Source organism: Solenopsis invicta, chromosome 3 (assembly GCF_016802725.1).
Source record: "Solenopsis invicta isolate M01_SB chromosome 3, UNIL_Sinv_3.0, whole genome shotgun sequence".
Taxonomy (NCBI): domain Eukaryota; kingdom Metazoa; phylum Arthropoda; class Insecta; order Hymenoptera; family Formicidae; genus Solenopsis; species Solenopsis invicta.
Window position 1 is genome coordinate 30,419,551 of NC_052666.1, and position 19,187 is coordinate 30,438,737.

The window sequence follows — 19,187 nt, forward strand, 5'->3', positions numbered from 1 at the left end:
AAAAATTAAAATACATTAAATGGGTCTTATGAAGCCCAGGTGTTAGCTAAATGTTCAGAAAAAAATCCGTTCTTTCGGTGAATGTGAATATAATTATAAATATAAGTATTGAAGATTGAAGGAGGAGGATTGAAGAGAAAAGTTTCTTCGACATTTGTACTGAGAGATTAGACAATATGATTTTTCCATCGATGGTCAATGAGGGATTAACCAATGCAGAGATAATTAATTGATTTATGCAGGGTACACACTAACAAACTTTATCGGAGTTTCTTTACAAACGTTATTCGACTTGTCGCGCAAATAAAAATTGTAGGCTTTTAGAACATATCTGTGATAGTCTTTACGACGTAGAGTATCGTTTAAGTAGGCACAATTATTACAGTTATGACGTAGTGGCAAAGAAGCATTACGTTAATCCACGGTAGATAAGAAAATGATTCAATCAAATTGTTTACAGGGTTAGAATTATCAATATCATTGTTTGCCGATTGGATGAACGATAATACGAATGAAGGGTTGCAAATCCGTCCTTTCGTAGATCTCTCGCGACTTCTCAGTGCTTCTCGTGTGTGACTCGTTCATAAACTACCTAGAAAATTTAGGCTCCAAATTAGCGGAGAGTAGCAAAAAAATTCTCCGTTTTAAATTATATCGGTCTAAAGATATCGTTTAAATGTGGTGCAAGAAGAAGATTATATATATATATATATATATATATATATATATATATATATATATATATATATATATATTAGAAATATATAATATAACTTAACATATATAACTATTTAATTTGTGATATTAAAAGAAGTAATTAATATTTATAAATATATCAATATGTTCATACGTTATATGATAAAATGATAATATAATGTTACGACATTAATGTAATATTTAACATGAAACATATGTACACTGAATGTCTTTGAGAGTGAGAAATTGCCGAAAATTTTTATGAAACTGAAACGCGGAAGTTGGCGACGTATTGAACATATTACGACCAAAATGTGAAACATAAACGCTTGCTTTGATGGAGGCGTCTTTAAGAACCTGGCTAACTCGAATACAATTCGTTGCTTACTATCAACGAAGCGTATTTCGTAACGACTTACGGCTTAATCTCTCGTTTAGGAGCAAAATTTCGTATTACAATTTTATGGATGGAAATCAATGTTCCTTCGAAGAGAATTTTGTACGCTAGCGCGTTTTTTCTATATTGTGATCTGGCACAATAAAACTTGTTTAGAAACTAATCGCTCGTGTTGCATTTCATCCTTTCACCTTTTCAACTTAACAAGCTCGAAAAAGACTTGTTAACTAATCTAATAAGTTTAGATATTTAATATACATAGAGAGACTGTTCTAGAAATAAAAAAGACGTTGGCACAAGATTGTTTAATTTGAAATAGATTATATTGAAGAAACATACTGAATACATTTTTAAAATAATTTTTTTGTTTTTTATTGGCCATGGAATTTTTTGGTATTTTTTGGCAAACTACTCGGGAAAATTTTTACAAAATTCAATATAAATTTGAGAAATGCTATCTGAAAATATTAGGATTAGAACACTTTTCTAAATTTTTCTATTTTTGTAGTGTATCATTCCTGCTACTTTTACGAATAATTCGATAAATCTCTCTTAAACTACAAACTACAACATTCTACACATTTCTAAATAGCTCAAACATTTATATAGAATAAATATAAAGTTCTACTAAAAATAGAAATTTGTAGAAATAACTTCATTTTTTTCATAGAAATATTTACTTTCTTGTAAAAAAATATGTCAAAGTTTGTCATCTAATAAATAGAGATAATAGAGATAATACGTTGCTCACTACACCTACATAACTCATAATACGAATATCACCTCTTCCTCTGTTGTTAAAGAAAGTGCATTTAAAATTTTGCAAATTGTTTATACTTTAATAAAAACTTTTGCAACTGTTTTACTTTTAATTCGTTCTCTCTTCAAACTGTTAAAAATGCCAAAAAAATTGTTTCTTTGAAATTTAAAATTAAAACTATGTCCTTACGCAAGAATGATTAGAAAAGAAAACAGTGTGACATTTTATTATGTTGTAAGATAAGTAGATGAATAATTAAGTCGTAACATCAACATGATATTAATGAGAGTGTGCGAGAAAATAATCTCGCACACTTGCATCTCTTTATGATATAAAACTTCACATCTACACACAATGAAATTCAACTCAATTCAATTTTAAACGCAATTTATTTTATAATAAGAGATACATACAAACATCCCGCAAAGTAATTTAAGGTGATGTTGGAGTTATACGTATTACCGACAAACATTTTGTTAAATAAATTATATTTCGTATTGGTTTGACAGAACTGTAATTTCTTTTACAGAATTCAAATATACATATGTTAACGTATTTTCATTAATTTTTAATGCGTGTTTGAATTTTTTATTACGTATAACATTATGGTGTAATATCATCGTTTCAACATTCTTTTTACGAATGCAATTATGAGAGAAAGAAAGAAAATATTATATTCTATCCGCCATTTTTAATCTACTTTGTCGCTTTTATCGAAGGATCTCTAAGACTTAATGTACAGTCAGATTTCTTATGAGAAAATTCTATTTCGGTCACTGTGACGTAATGCGCGCTGTGCCTACTTGCGTTAAAGGAAAATCCGAAATGTCCGAATGAAGCATCGGCAATTCCACAATTGAAGGAATTATTTTACTGCAAGACTGTTTGCCGGACGTAGAGAAATTCATGCGCTTGCTAGGATTAGATTGCCGCCCTGAAACGTAGAGTCGCTTTTTGTAGAAATTATCCGACTATTTCTTTAGGGAATTAGCTGAAAAAATTAGCTTTAACTAAGAAAAAATTAATTTAAAAATTGCATTTTGCAGCGTACAATGTAATTTTAAACAAAAACATTTTACAAATCAAGAACCGTCTATAAATAATCACTTGCGGAAAAATTAAACAATAGATTAGAACGTTTTGTTGTGTCATGTATATTAATACTATATTTTATTATCAATAAATTAAACATTTTTTTGGAAAAGATCTTAATTTGGGTTTTTTTTAAACTTTCTGAAAAGTGAATTAAAAAAGACCCGAATTAGGATTAAAACGTTTGATTTATTAATAATAAAATATTATATTTTTACACATGATGCTTTTGTGTCGGTTCTTATTTCTGACTTTTTATGACTTTTTATGACTATTTATGACTTTTTATTTCATTAATTAAAACATAAAAATGTATCTAATTACCTTGAGAAAATATGCATTCAATCTTTTCATCTCTCTGCTCTTCTATTCTGTAACATAATGTAGAATAATATCAGGAGATATTTGGAGAACAAACCAGATCGAAAAACCTTTCTCGATTATTTGGATAAACTCGCTTTTTATGAGATAAGTTCCTAATACGAGATAGTAAAATTTTTGTTAAATAAGTGTGGTTAGTTCCATCATGAACTTAGTATTTTTGAGGTAAAGTTTATTTAATAAAAAATTCATTATTAGATCATTTATTCAGTCGTTAAAAAGAAAGATTTGTGAAATTGGATGTTGTCAAGTTTTATTAAGGTAAGTTTTTAAATATTTTTTATTAGATAATAAATAAATATTTGGTAATAAGCTCTGCATGCAGCGATAGAATAAGGTCGTATTAATAAAAAAATACGGGAAGTAATGATATGTTTAATTGTAATTTGGTGATTGTAAAATCGCTAGACGTTGAACTCGTTATATAATATATATAAAAAATCTCCATTTTTTATTACATATTTTTATAGCTGAATTCGAAAACGTTTCAAAACACTAATCAAGTTATTTTTTATTGAAGACTTTCCGATGAAAGTTATGATCTTCAGCATTAGTACTGAGACTCTAAAATATTTCGAAAAGATTTAGGAGGAAAATGTTAAGTACAAAAGTTTTTTATGTCAAAAGAGCTGTCTGGTTGTTTAACTAGACTTTGAACCTGAAGTCTAATTTGGTCCAAGTAAGACAAGTTGATAAAACCCACTTTGTATAATGAAATCCTTGTATTTCATATTAAAAACTCTTTCTTTGAACTTGCAAAATCGCCAATTTTAATAACAAATTTTACCCACAACAAAGTATAGCTGTTATCGATTACTAACTTTAGCGATACAATTTAAATAAATTTTCCATAATTTGGACATAAAAATAGGAGTCAAGATTACAAATTATATAAATTACAAGCCTTTAATAAAAATAGTTATCTCGTATTAGGTACCTTTCTACTCACCTAATAGGCCGATCTGGTGGCGGGATATTTCCGCCACGACAGCACAGTCTCATCCACCCCGTAAGTCTCGTTTTTTTCTTTTCTATCTCATTCACTGTGCGAACACACGGAGAGTATTGAAAACAGTGCTTTTATTCTACAGTTAAGCTATACAGAAAGAAAGATTTTACTAAAATACAGATCTGAAAAAACAGATTATATTGAACTTATAAAATTAAAATAATTATTATACAATATATTGGACGTTCAACAGGTTCAGAACATCAATTTTTTTCAACAAAGTATGGCTTGAGTGCTCCACATACAATTATTTTGGTCCAATCTAAAATTATTTTCAGATCTGTATCTAACTAAATTTTTAGATACAGTAAAATTGTTCATTCTATATAAATTTTACATTAATTAAGCTTCCTGCAAAATTTAAGAAAAAATTTAGAAAAAGAATTTGTACATGGAAAAAACAGTTTTGTAGGTGTGTCTAAGAATTTAATTAAATAAAGATCGGAATACAGTTTTGTTGATCCGTCAAAATATTACGTCAAAATATTATACGTAAAACGAGTAAGCATGATGGGCAACGTTGTAAAAAGTTTTAATATTCTAGTAACCAGCTTAAGTTACTATTACTAATTATTTCGATAATCTAACAAAATTATATTTTCAGATCAATATCTAGCTAAAATTTTACACACTTTAGTAAAACAGTTTTTTCTCCGTAAGTACATTTAAGATATAAAATACATTTCTTGCTGTGTGAAAAATATATTTTTTGCAGATGTTAATATATCTTTCATATTGTACTTAAAAATCAAACAACTTAGTATTTTGAAGATTAATATGCACTTTGCAGAAGAGACTTTATTATTATAAATTCTTTATCTTGAAGTTTCGTAAAGAAGGAAGTGCAATTTACTATGACATTGTAATAACTTAATAATCCTCGAATACGATTATCTGCTTCACTGATCCGATAAATGTGATATTATGTATGGAGAAATCTTTTCAGACGGAAAATGCCCCTGAGTATTCTTATTATATTAATGCTTTAAATAATAAACCACAAAATTGCATTTTGTGATGTTTGAAAAAACACTTAAAGTTACTAAAACTTAAAATAATATGATTATATATTATATATTGATTATAAATATAATTGTAAATATTAAATTAACATGAGAACTCTAGAAATTTAACAAATAAACTCACAAAGAAACTAAGGTATGTTTGTAACTGCAACTGCATGTTGGTTTATTAAAGCGCAAAAGGGTTGTTAAAAGAATATTTTATTTTATTATTTTAATATCTCAAAGGGTTGTTAAAAGAATATTTTATTTTATTATTTTAATATTTCAAAGAACATTTTAATTCTCTTTGAAGTTATCCTCAGCGTACCATATTACAGAAATTCATATGATTATTTAACTATCATTGAATAAATAAAAAAAATTAAAACTTTCGTTGAAAGGTTAAAATAGTAAAGTAAAATACCTATAGTTTTTAACAAGTGGTTGCGCTTTTAAAACTCCATTTCTTACTAGCTTTTATGTGAGTTTATTCATTAAAGTAAGGATTAATGTTAATGCTTGATCGTCGTAATTACAAAAAAAATGAAGACATCAATTAATATTGAAGATGTCAAGAAATAATTTATCATAATTATCAGTACTGTTTTTGTATCATCGTACTTAAATAAATAATTTATTATACTGTTATTTATTTATATAATTCACGAAGAAATTAATAGTGCAATCAAGTATTGAAATTAATTAATATTGAAATTAATTAATATCAAATTTGAATCATCTTGAATTTTAATGGAGGATGCATGCCCATTTCAACTATACTTTAATTGTCACATTTACCTGAAGTTATTTGTTGAGGCGGACAGCCGTTGAGAGTCAAACGTCTCCTAGTCTGCAAATCGCTTCCTCTCAGAGAAAGATGAATGGCAACAGTTTTATCCAAAGCTAGTCTTACCTAAATGAGACATAAAACTTTTATATAACTTCTATCTCTTTTTATAGTATTTTTTTTTATAATAACTAAAATTAATTTTTTCATAAGTAATTCTATAAAAAATAATTTTTTCTTACTGTACTATTAAACATGATATGGTCTTAGATCGCACCCGTGTCATTTATTTATTAATTATTTTTATTTTATCTAGTTTCAAAAACTGATAGATAAGTTGATAAATTGATAGATAAGTTAACAATACTTTGAAAGAAGATAATGCGTATAGTTATTTATATATACAAGCATTATTTTTTCTAAAATTTAGAGTAAATTTAGTAACTATAATGATCTATAAAATAAATAAAATTAACTAGATGCTTTAATAAACATCTATTATAAAAACAAATAAGAATCTTAAACAATTTATTCTCAGTAAATCTTAATCGAATTAATTGATTATAAAATAATATATTAACTTTACGAATGCAGCTAATTGTGATAATGCCTCTAAACAGAATGGACTCACTTCGCCGTTAAGGAAGCAGTAAAGCGTCGCGATGAAGAGACCCTGAAACGATCTCAGGAAATGCGTAGAGTAGGACCACACGGCGAACTTGTTTACGTTATCCAATGGAACTTTAATCATGAACAGTACGTTAGTAATGCCCAATAATGGTAAGAGTACCACGGCTGCTCTCACGGCTTTCCTATATGTAGCAAAATTATTACAATTAAATCGAAATTGGTTTCTATTTTCGATTTAAAACATAAATACGCATTCGCTTTTTTTTATGTTAAAATAATTGTTTTTTTTGTGTGTATCCTGAAAATATAAATAACAAATACTTTGAATTAAATCCATTAAATCGAGTAAATAATCCAAGCGGAATATCAAAAGTCATTAGAAAAGATATACTGACAAAACTAATGTTTTTGCGGAAATTTTTTTACTCTAAAACAAATTAAGTGGAAAATGATTTTATTTGTTTGGAAAAATTGAAATGAGGTAATCAACTCTTTTACGACTTGGAAAGGAATTATACTTTCAAAAAAAAATTGCAAATTTCCAAATTCAAAAATGTGCGAAAGTGTCTTTAGCGTTTAATCTTTTTATAGAAATTCTAATTTATCGCTTGTTTGCGTACTTACAGAACCTGTTCAATCTCGCTTGTGTGACTTTGCCGTAGCTTCACTACGAGTACCCTTATAATGTTCAGCAAAAATAAAAAGTTGAGCTAAAAAAAAATAATGAGAGAAAATACACAATCAGGTATTGAGCTACTTATTTAAATTGATTATTAGGTACAATGTAAATTGCGTTTTCTTATTGATTAATGACCGCTTGATTGCGCGTTTCTTTTATTTAAGATGTAGGTGATGTATGCATTTACGCGATCATTTCACGCGGATCACGATCGTAAGTATGTTAGACAGAGATATCCTGATCGGATTTATCGCGCAGGATCATAAACGAAAGTTTCCCATTTCGCGATACAATAGGCGATTTTCGAGAAGGTCGGTTAAATTATACGCATTTACTTTGACTCTGATATTGTTATCATGGTTCGAAACTGTAGCAATTAAAATATATAATGAATGTAAGAACGCTGACATTTATCGCTTTGCATACTCCTTCGTTAATTATCCTGACTCCCCTTTTAACCTTTTTATTTCATTCCTACAAAGAAATCAATTATTATGTATTCTACAAATTTATTATTTATTATTTAATAGGAAAAGTCAGTGACATTAAAATAATTACAGTTATCTGTGAGTTCATAAGTTCACAATTGTTTTAAATATATATTTTTACATGTACATAATAATATAATAAATATAATTGATCCATTCCATTTTTTAACGGTTAAAATTATATTACATGCAATTATAATTAATATAATTTAAAAAATATACGGGATTAATTCTGTCTTCCAACAATTATTAAAATATTATTATAGTAAATTTCTTACCAATATAACTGCGAATCTGGGCCCTTCGAGAATCCAAAAGTAGGACGACAAATTATAACCTGACCAGCATCTGAGAAATCTAATATAAACATAAATATATATAAATATAAATATAAATATATATATATATAATAAAGTGCAGACAACACGATGACCAAATATTTAAAATCAGAACATAAAACATCTTAAAAATAAATTAAACTAATAAGGAATGACAAAACCAGTTGAAAACAGTTCTTAGTGCTCAATAATTTTTTAGATAAATTTATAAACATTTATAAAATTCCCCAAATTGCGCTCTAAATGTTTATCAAATTTAAAACACAGCTTTTTAAGAAGAACCCTGATATAACAAAAATATAATAAAATTAAATTGCTAATTAATTTAATTATTTTTAGATGTTTTTACGCATCTCTACTATCTCCCCTAATCCCAAAAAACTGTAAAGAAAGTATTGAAAAAAATATAACAACGACCAGGACAAAACATCTTAAAAATGTCATTTTTTCCCTCAATTCACAATCAGTCAAAAGTGTGATTAACCCTTACATCAACGTATTTCTATGGTGCGCCCTTTTTACAATTTACACAGATATATGCAGCCTATAGTTTTTAATGCCGGTTTTGAATGGTTTGTTGAAAGGAGCTTTTTATGGCAAGATATTCTCGGTGGTTTGATTAATATTTCTTCCGAGAAATAGCGTTTGAATAAAAATTCGAATGTTTCTAGTCGGATTTAAACCTGGGTCTCCGCCACAAAGTAATCGCACAAGCTTTCAACGCCACAATCGCCACCAGATTATTAAAAATTTTAAGATGTCTTCACTTTATAATAGTCACCCAAACAGCACAGATCTTTTATGGACGTCCTTGGGACATCCTTAGGATAAAGTGTACTACTCTGGGAGAAATGATAAGTCGGATTGATATTGATTCGACGTCGATGGCGTCAATAAGTTTTTCACGTCAAAAAATATCAATCAGATCGACTTTGATCAGACGTCGATAACATTTACAATCTTTGACAGGTGTAATTAACAAAATTTAAAAGTTTCACGAAAAGCTAAATTAATTATAAGTTGCACTAAGAGATTAAATTAAGTTAAATTAAAAGTTTATTTTTAAAAGTATTATTTATCTTAATTGTTTTAATAAATGTTGTAACTTTTAGTATGATTTTTCCGTCCTTTCAGTCCATTAAACGACTTCCGAGAAATAATTAAATTGTCGCTGAATCGATATCAATTCAATGTCGATATTGATATCCAAATAGCATTAAAACTCGTACATTTTAACATCGATGTAGACGTGAAATTTGATCTTATTTCAACCGTCAAAATGATATTGATTTGATGTCGATCCGACTTATTATTTCTCTCTGAGTATTAAGGCAGTGTTATATATTTGCAACTTGTAAAGTAGTAATATTATCTTTAGACACCGTGTTTTAATAACATCTTTAAGATACCTTGCATCTTGATTTTAGATTTATATGTGTTGTCCGAGATTTTCTTTAATTCAATACACATACAAACATTTAACAGAATTTTGTTTGGGGATTTTTATTTATCAAGTTAGAGTTTTTGGAAAATACAAATTTCTGTCAATATTATTCGTGATTAAAATATATTAAATACTACTAACAAACAGACTAATCTCGTTCTCAATAATCATGCAATAACTTAAGTAACTTACTTTGATTTTGGATGATAATAAAACGCCATAATGATGGCCCAAGCTAAAGTCATTAATAATGGACATCCCCAACCAACGAATCGATACATGCGGTAATAAGATGTCTCTTGAAAGACTGTCACTATAAAATTATAACCGTCAAAATAAAGAATTACATGACAATAGTTAAACGTGACTTTCCAGATGACACCAAGAGTTCCTAAAAGGTTAGTAGTGTTGAGCTCACCTAGAAGGAAACTTAATCAAAATGCTAATGAGATTGTTAGCGTGCAAGTTATTACTATTCAGAATACAGACTTTGTTTTAATTCAAATGTTTTGTTGATAAACTACAATACCAAACAATTCTTTAACTATTGTTGATATCCTTAATTCAGTTACTACAAATAAATTTGGAAAACATTAATACGTTATGTTGGACTGATGAAATTGAAACACAGAATAGAAGACCTATAATGAAAACCACTCACAGCGATTCTTGGTGCCAAATAATAATTTTTAATTTTTACAATTTCCAATTTAAGTTACGCGCCGCATATTCGTCGGACTTGAAACACAGTCATGAAGCCGGGATAATAATGGCCGACTCGGCTTTTCTTATATTAAACTTTTTGTATAGTAAAAATTATTATTTGGCACCAAGTATCGAATAATAGTTGTGATATAATACTTCTATTCTTGTGAATTTAGAAAAACTTGTCACCATTATAAAACTTTCATACTTGTCTATACTTTGTCTAAAATTGAATACTCTGTGGCAAACTTGTTTTACTATTTGACACTGGAATATTAAGGGCATGCTAAAGATGTCCCTTTTTACTGACTAAAGACAATTAATTCTCGCACACGCCGTTTTTCTAATTGCATTTACAAATTTAAAAATCCTTCTCCTCAATTAAAGTATTGGAGTTAATGTGCCTCATAGTGATCGACTTTATGCCGAAAATGTTAAATTTATATCTTTTTTTATCTAATTTTAGTCCAACACGGCATCTAGAGCTGTCAATGGGTGCCAATCATCCGCGTTATCTCGTATCGCTCGATTCTTGCTGCAAAAAAATAATCTGTAATACCGACGTCGAGTGAGTTCAAGTGTCACTTCAGCATCCCCTTAAACCAGGTTGTTACTACAATGATCATTTGATATCATAGAAATGCATTGAAAGACTCCTTTGCTATGGAGATTGATATCTGTACAGTTTTTGTATTTGTTTTGCTGAAGATGACCCAAAGTGCCGACAAAATATTTACTTGGATTAAAATAAAATCTATATTTTAAACAGTAATAATTTGCGCATAGAGTATCGCGTTAACACTCTCATTAGTCTTTTGATTATGTTTCCTAAATATTTTGTGAGTCACCAGCTAAAAAAGTAATGAATTTCTTTTAATCTTCAAAAAATATCACGACAGAATTCATTTTGTTTTCGAATACATCAGGAAATGTCAGTAAAAAAGAGTTTATGTAACAATTCATAAAAAATTCAGCAATGTATTCAAAAAGAAATCATTTTACTTGGAATTCCCAAATTTATTTCATTGGAAAAATATTCATTTTAAAATATTGTAAAAAATGTATTTTTAACGTTTTTTTAAATAAAATAAAAGTATTTTTTAAAGTAAAAAGGGAAATATTTGGGAATCTTTTTCCCAGAAATATTTTTCAAAAATTTCCAAACAACTACATATCCACAAGCTAGAACCGTTAACGTCAACATTGACTTCTGCGTGCACAGGAACTGCTATTTAATTAATGATTCGTGAACATCTTATATTAATACATATGTAACATTGATAGATCACTTCAATATATGTTGTTAAAAAAATAAAACATTAATTAGAGCATGTTTTTTTAAAAAATATATAAAGTTATAGTTTTTTATTGATTTTTACAAAATAGTAGAGTTGACCCCACGGGACTAAATGGACGCAAACATCGACGAACACTGATTTTTGAATCACAAATTTTTCCAAAAGTAAACAAAAAAATTGTTGTTACAAATAAACGCTAGAAAGTTTCGGGCCATTTACATCACTGAATGTATTTGAGCATTGTTGAAAATACTTGAAGTTTCCCGACGCTGTCAGCTTAAGGAATCTCGAAAGTACTTGGGTAGTGTTACGAGACACCGAGTTTATAACAGTTCGTTTGCGCAAAGAAGGTAGTCGGGAAGTCATGCGGCCACCCGGAATTACTTGAAAGTTTTTAAACGATTCAGCTTTTTCGAATTATTTAGCATTTTGTAAGAAAAATGAACAAATTTTGAACACTATATGATTTGTTTGAAAAAGTTTGAAAGATTTAGGTAACTCTTTTCAATAAAGTCTTTGTGAACTTTTCTTGAACTACTGTGCCATCTGGAGTGCCCTACCCTCTGAGGAGGGACATACCGGTTACTAAGTTGTGCAGAAACAGTCCCTCAATAAACATCCACATGAACATCGCAGTCTTAACGTATTCCAGTAGTACGTAACTCGCTTCGCACAGCACCGGCTGTAAAGGAGGCGGAAAAATGTAATAAATTATGCGCAAAGTGACGGGCTCACGTGTATATACATACAAAAGCGTATTTGGAAACTTGATCTAGAACATTTGACCTAAAACTATTTGATCTAACAAAGATTTGGTTTAAAGACGACTTGATCTAATATGTATCAATTTAATCTAAAGACGATTTGATCTGAAGACGATTTGAAATGACAGCGATTAGATTCTAATGATGACTTGATTTAACAGCGATTTGATTCAAAGACAAAGTAATGCAATGATGATTTAATCTAATGACACTAATCAGTTCCCATACAGCACAGAAAATTCCAGCAACATTGCAGCAACGTTGCAATGTTGCAGATTGCAATGCAATATTACGGAGACATTGCAGAAACATAAATTAACAATATGCCTGCAACATCGCATGGCATACGCCAGTAATATTCCGGAAACATTGCAATATCATAATTTTTTAATAAAGTAGTGGCAATAAAGAGCCAAAGCAGAATATTTGCGTATAATAATATACTAATTCAACTCATCCATAATTATTCATCCGCATTTAGCAAACTAAGGTCGGGCGACGTTACTAAATTTTCCGCTGAATCTCTATATTCTCTAACAGTACAACCGTCCATTGACTGTATATCAACAACCGTATATCGACTGTAAGTAGACTCATCCAAGTCAAGCTTCCAAAGGTGACAGTAAATCAACTTTGCATAGACGTCTACAGATATCCTTCAAATGTTAACTCTAAGATGTCTAGAAAAAGGCATGCGGTTCCGTGGTGCTGTGTGCATCATAGTATTGTTAAGAAACATAAATATTTATATCAAAGACAAAATAGGTCCATATATGAAGAAATCTCGATTTACAGCCCATTGAACAAACAATATTTTTTAATTATTTTTTTAATAAAAATTTTTTTATATTTAATTTAATTATTGTATTATATTGATATATATTTTCTAATTGCATCTTATTTAAACAAATAACAGAAAAGTTATTCCAGATGCTATTCTGTATTTGCAAAATTAGTAAAAAAAACTATAATTTTATATTTATTTATATAAATATTGTGCTTTAATTATACATATTTTATTTTTTTGATAACGTATATTGACCTGATCTACAAGTTATATACATATATCAGCATAAAGGTGTTCACAGGTCATCATGAGGGATCAGTTCGCAGCAATTACAGAAGTCAAGCAACATTCACTGGAATCGCGACTTGGATGGGTGACTGCGTGGAAATTTCGGAAAAAATATTCCCAAAATTTTTTTTTGCAAAAAATGTTTTTTAAAATGTTACACAAATATTGTTTTGTTCGTTGGAATTATGTGGTGTATTAATATTTATGTAAATATTTTGGAAAAATGGGATGTTTCAATGCAATATTTCAAAAAGCGGACATCTTAATGTTGCTTCAATCTTCCAGCAATGTTGCAGCAATGTTTCGCAATCAAAATGCAATATTACAATATTTCAATGAAATCATTCTGCAATGTTCCTGCAATCTCTCTGTGCTGTATGGGTTTTCACCTCCCTTTGCTTAATGAGCGAAACGAGGTCTGTAATTGTTTTGCTCCACATGGGTTTTCGATTTTTCACGAGAAGCGAGATTCACCCTTTTTCCTCCTACTTAATGAGCAAAACGATATCTATAAATGTTTAACGTTGTATTACATTACCTTTAGATCAAATTGCTGTTAGATCAAATCGCCTTTAGAGCAAATTGTATTTAGGTCAGGTCGTCTTTGGATTAAATGTTTTAGATTAAATGTTCTTAAGCTGGCATCAGACTACGCATTGGAGATTGAGATTGCTTTGAGATTGCGTATTGGAGATTGGATTTCGACCAATTAGAATACAAAAAGCAAAGATTGAGATTACAGATTGGAATTAGAGATCAGTCTATTTTTTCAGTCTTTAATCACAATGTTACCCAATAGCTTGGCAACTCTTTAATCACAAGACCCAAGACATGTGACAACAAGAGACAAATGCAAAAGAAAAATTAAATGTGCAAATTTATTTATAATTACATGCTACGGGTAGGCTTTATTATAAACAAAATTTAACAAATTATATTTTTGTATATTATATATTTATGCTATCAGTTTTCCTTCCTTTAAATAAAAAATAAAAGATTATTTTATTCTATTATTTAAACAAATAGATTATATAATTTTATGTTAATTGACGTTACATTTTTCAAGTTTATTTTCAATAATCTATTATTTTTTAAAGCTGTAACATTCCAAACTCTCCAGGAAAAATTTTCGATATAATGGTATATATTGTAATAACGTAATGTGATTGGACAATGTTCAATCTTCAAGCTTTAATCTCAATCTTCAATGCATAATCTGATACCAGCTTTAAATCAATTTGTATTAGATCAAAGATCAAAGATTAGATATATGATTCTGTAAATCGTATATAAGTCGTTTAAAATCTGCGTTTCTCCATGCACGAGAAAGAGATTCATTTGAATTTAATTAATGGTTTAATCCAAGTTTTCATAAAGCCGCATTTTATTCCCGGACTTCGCAGAAAGGCTTTGCCTCGGTATAAATGCGATCGCTCTCATTTCCTAATTACGTTAGTAAATAATTTAGCGGAAACAAAAGATAAAGTCAGAATTAGTAATAATATTAGATTTCTGCGAAAAAGATTAGGAAAATACTTGAATCGAAATTTGGCTGCTATTTTCAATTAGATCTTCTGAGTTCCTGCCTTAAAAGCCTCAAAATGTCAGTTATGTTAGAGAATATATAAATATATAAAAAATGTATATTAGTTTCTTTTAAAAAAGTAACTGTTGTAACAACTATAAAAAGTGAAACCCAAGTGTGATGGTATCTTCATTTCTTTTAATTTTTAACAAATAATTCTCTTTTTCCTGTTTGTTAGGGAAGTAAAGTAATCTCATCGTGTCTTACGGTATTTCCTATTCCTCGTTGCATGCCATGTGGTTTCCTACGATAGATCGCGATGTCTATGTACAACGTTAATCGGATTAGGACCTGCACTACCATGGCGACGAAGAGATTCTTGTGAATCCTTGTCCTCGTGTTTCGCAACGACCTAGGAAATTGAACGCAAAGACCGACCATTAACTTGAGCCGTTTGGATTAATGACTTTTAAATGTGATTATTTGTTCAATAAAATCGGTTATTTGAGAAATCCCAAAAGTTAAAAAATTTTACTTTTGCAGAACTGAAAAAATAGATTTCGTCCTTACGAAAAGTGCTATAAATTATTGAAAAGGAATTATTGAAAATATGGAAAGAATATCTTATCACATCATACGTTAAGTGAGTGGAACAAAACAATTTTAAAGCTTATTACCTAACAGAAAGATAATTTTACATTTTTTGACTTAAGATAAATTGAAAAGATACAATACTTAAGCCTTTTTCTTGAAATAACGTTATTGCTTTAGGGAATTAAGCTACAAAAAACATAATATTTTTGACACTTTTATGTAGTCATACAAATAAAGTAATTTTAATATTCCAGATTTTGGAGAGTAAATTAAGCTTTCCAAAACTTCTCTACGTATATGAATAAACTGCCACTTCCAATCAGAGAAGATGTCATAATTATTAAAGAGTATGACGTAAGAGAAACTTATTTGTTTTGAGTGGAAAATCATTTAAAAATCTGTAAATGAATGATAAAGCGCAATTGAATAATTTGGTCAACTTTTTATACATACTTTTATATTTTAATTAATTTAAACAGAATTTCACAAATTTAATATGTTTAGAATTATATAAAGTATCCAAAATTTTAATTAATAAAGCTATTTTAATTAAGATGAAATAAAACTTCAAGAATAGCAATTATGTTATAAAAAAATACTTTGCAATAATTTTTTTATTGTTTTTTTGCAATAAAATGTAATACCAATTTGCCTGTTATGCTAATAATTTCCGATTTTATCTATATTTATGATTGATAAAAAACTCATTGCTTTTTTAAAATGTTTATATAATATATCTTAAGAAACAAATTTTTTTTACAAAAAAATTGTTAGAATAAGATTTCATCGAAAACTTTCAGATAAATTTTGTAGTAATTTTGTAGTTAAAAATCAAATTGAAAATTAAATTAAAATTTAAATTCGTTTTTGACAACTTTGTAGAAAAAATGTAGCGAGACCTGTTTTTTATTTACACCGAGTTCTTTCACACACATAAAATGTACTTTTTAAAATACTCACCTAAATCGACAGAAAATCACGAGGGAAGCAAGTAAAGCTACTAGAGATATACTGAGACCAATAAATTCCAAGGTACGTGTCTTCTCAGCTATTTCCATTTTCATCTAAGAAAGGAGACAAAACGATCGAGTGTAACTAAATTTTAAACTTGTGCTGTAATGTAATAAAAATATATTGACATTTTATCGATATATTTTTACTTTTATCAGAGAAAGGAGACAAAACAATCGATTAATTAAATTTTGAATTTGTACTTTAATGTAATGAAAATATATTTGCATTTTATCGATATATTTCTTATCGCTTCCACAACTCAGAATTTTTCATCAGAGTAACAAGTTATTAGCAAATGCTATATTCCCATGTATAACAATAACATTTTATTTTAATTTATTATAAAATTTAATTATACGTATTTATTTCCAAACAGATGCGAAATGTTTATAGAAAATTCCAGATCTCCTATATTCATTAACTAATCAAATTAAACAAAAATGTTAGGAATCAGCGTGGTGAATAATGCGCAAATTAAATATAATACCAAAGTTAATACTCTTAATTACATGTCAATCTCTAATTTACAAACACTAGCAAAATAGACACGCGTTACGTGCGCGCTACACGGTTTTTGTAATTTACAAATTGCAAATTTATTTGATACACACATTAACTCTTGATAGACGTAATTGTCAAAATGATAGCAATGGTAGCAATATATCAAGATCAATAGTTAGCTGTTTTCTATATTTAAATTATTACTCTATTAATTTCTTTGTTGTGTACTTCCGTGAAATAATAATTAAGTCAAAATAATGTCGATTTAATATTCAACTTCGACATCATATCGATATTAATTCTATGTTTTGAATAGAGTCGCGACACAAGGGAATCATTTTTGATTGGTCCGACATATTTGAACGAGAGTTGTGAATGTAAAGAGATGTGTATATTAAACAGAGAAATATAATATATTTCCCTCTCTGTCATGAATTTTTTAACAAACTACTACTCTGCCTATAAAAGTTAGTTCGCGACTTTTATTAAAGGGTTTCTAGTTTCGATTATCATTTCTCGATGGAACATTCTTTATAATGAAAAAGAAATCATGCTGCACGTACGTTTTTTCCAATTTCTAATACATGCTATGAATTCAAAAAAGTTTCTTGTTACATTGAGTAATTTAACTGATTTTTATATATAAAATTAATTTTTATACATAATTAAAATACATATAAAATTGTTCCTAATTTTTAATTTGATTTAAAAATTTGCATATTCCCAGTAAGTAACCTGTCTATAGTATGACAATATATTGGTAACAGATTTACACAAATATTGCAACAAATCCAATATCATTTATATCCGTATTAAATTTATCGATAAAATCTGCCGGTATAATCTGACAACAAATGGTCGACAGAAACCGGATGAAATCTATCATTTCATAAATATTTTAATAAAACACATTATTTAAACGGTTAAACGCAGATTTTGTTCAGTTTCTGTAGTCAATGTATCCTTATATTCTGTTAGCAGATTTTGTTGACGTACTATTAACAAAATTTAGCAGACACTTTCAAAATTTGTTCTCGACGGATTTCTCTCATAAAAAATACACTCAAATAAGTGTTGAATTCTCAAATAAATCTCTAACTTGAAAGTTAACACTCAATGGATTGTCATTTTGAACACTAGTTGGATGTATTTTTCATGAGGGTTGGCCGTCCAGATTACAACTAGTCACAATTAAATATTGTCTCTGATGAAACTTACCTCTCCTTCGACATTATTGTTGTAGACTCTGTAGTGAAGCCATAGCATTTCTGGCGTTAAACAAGTGGTATAATTCGCCCAACCGATAAACGATTCCCCGTTTATGCTTGTGCCGTTTTGTGCCTCCCAACGTCCGTTGTAACCGCATTTCTTCTCCACGGTTTCTGGAAAAAATACGCGAGATACAAGATAATGTGGCAAATTTTATCTTGCCGTTATTGGAAATACCTTTAATCGCACCTTTGTTTCATCGACCAAAGCCGGTATTTTATTTTTACTCATTATTCTTCTTTCATTTGCATTCATTATAACCTCGATTTAATTTACTTTCTATCTTTTTCTTGTTTTAGAAAAAAAAAAAAAAATACTCTGCATTTATTAAAATTAATTTACGTACGTTACAAATGCAAATTCACTTTTTTAAATTGTAGTATTAAATAACCAACACATATGTTAAAATTTGCAATATTGCCCAGATAGCCAAACTACAGTGAGTTTTGATATCATATTGTCAACAATCGTGCAGTAACAATAATTTCGATAAACTCAGGACAAGGTAAGACAGCATATTATATCTGTCAAATTACATTCAAAAAATTTTGATTCTAACAATGAGAAATAAGTAGTAATATATCAGTATCAATTTGTTACTCACACAAAGAGATTTCTGTCACATTGCTGTCATGTTGCTAACAATATAACATGCTAATATTGCTGACCATTTGCTCTTAACGTTTCATCAACCCACCGATTATGCAGTGCATCATATTTTTACAAATCACATCCAA

The 19,187-nt window shown here is 28.7% G+C and overlaps 1 protein-coding gene across 5 annotated transcripts in view; it reads right to left on the reverse strand.

Annotated features, from left to right (window-relative positions):
- Positions 1-2,223: 2,223 nt before the first annotated feature.
- Positions 2,224-19,187, reverse strand: part of LOC105204568 (PDF receptor) — a 30,480-nt gene continuing 13,516 nt past the window's right edge. For 4 of the 5 annotated variants that reach the window (XM_039446495.1, XM_039446492.1, XM_039446493.1 and 1 more), the window contains 12 exons: positions 18,400-18,563; positions 16,627-16,730; positions 15,340-15,484; positions 12,288-12,390; positions 9,898-10,018; positions 8,202-8,280; positions 7,381-7,466; positions 6,758-6,938; positions 6,138-6,252; positions 4,276-4,369; positions 3,270-3,316; positions 2,224-2,787 (listed from right to left, as the gene is read on the reverse strand). In XM_039446495.1, coding sequence (XP_039302429.1) covers positions 2,627-2,787; positions 3,270-3,316; positions 4,276-4,369; positions 6,138-6,252; positions 6,758-6,938; positions 7,381-7,466; positions 8,202-8,280; positions 9,898-10,018; positions 12,288-12,390; positions 15,340-15,484; positions 16,627-16,730; positions 18,400-18,447 — 1,284 coding nt within the window. In that variant the 5' untranslated portion in view covers positions 18,448-18,563 and the 3' untranslated portion in view covers positions 2,224-2,626. The remainder of the gene's footprint in view (positions 2,788-3,269; positions 3,317-4,275; positions 4,370-6,137; positions 6,253-6,757; positions 6,939-7,380; positions 7,467-8,201; positions 8,281-9,897; positions 10,019-12,287; positions 12,391-15,339; positions 15,485-16,626; positions 16,731-18,399; positions 18,564-19,187) is intronic. The other variant, XM_039446494.1, reaches the window with a different exon arrangement.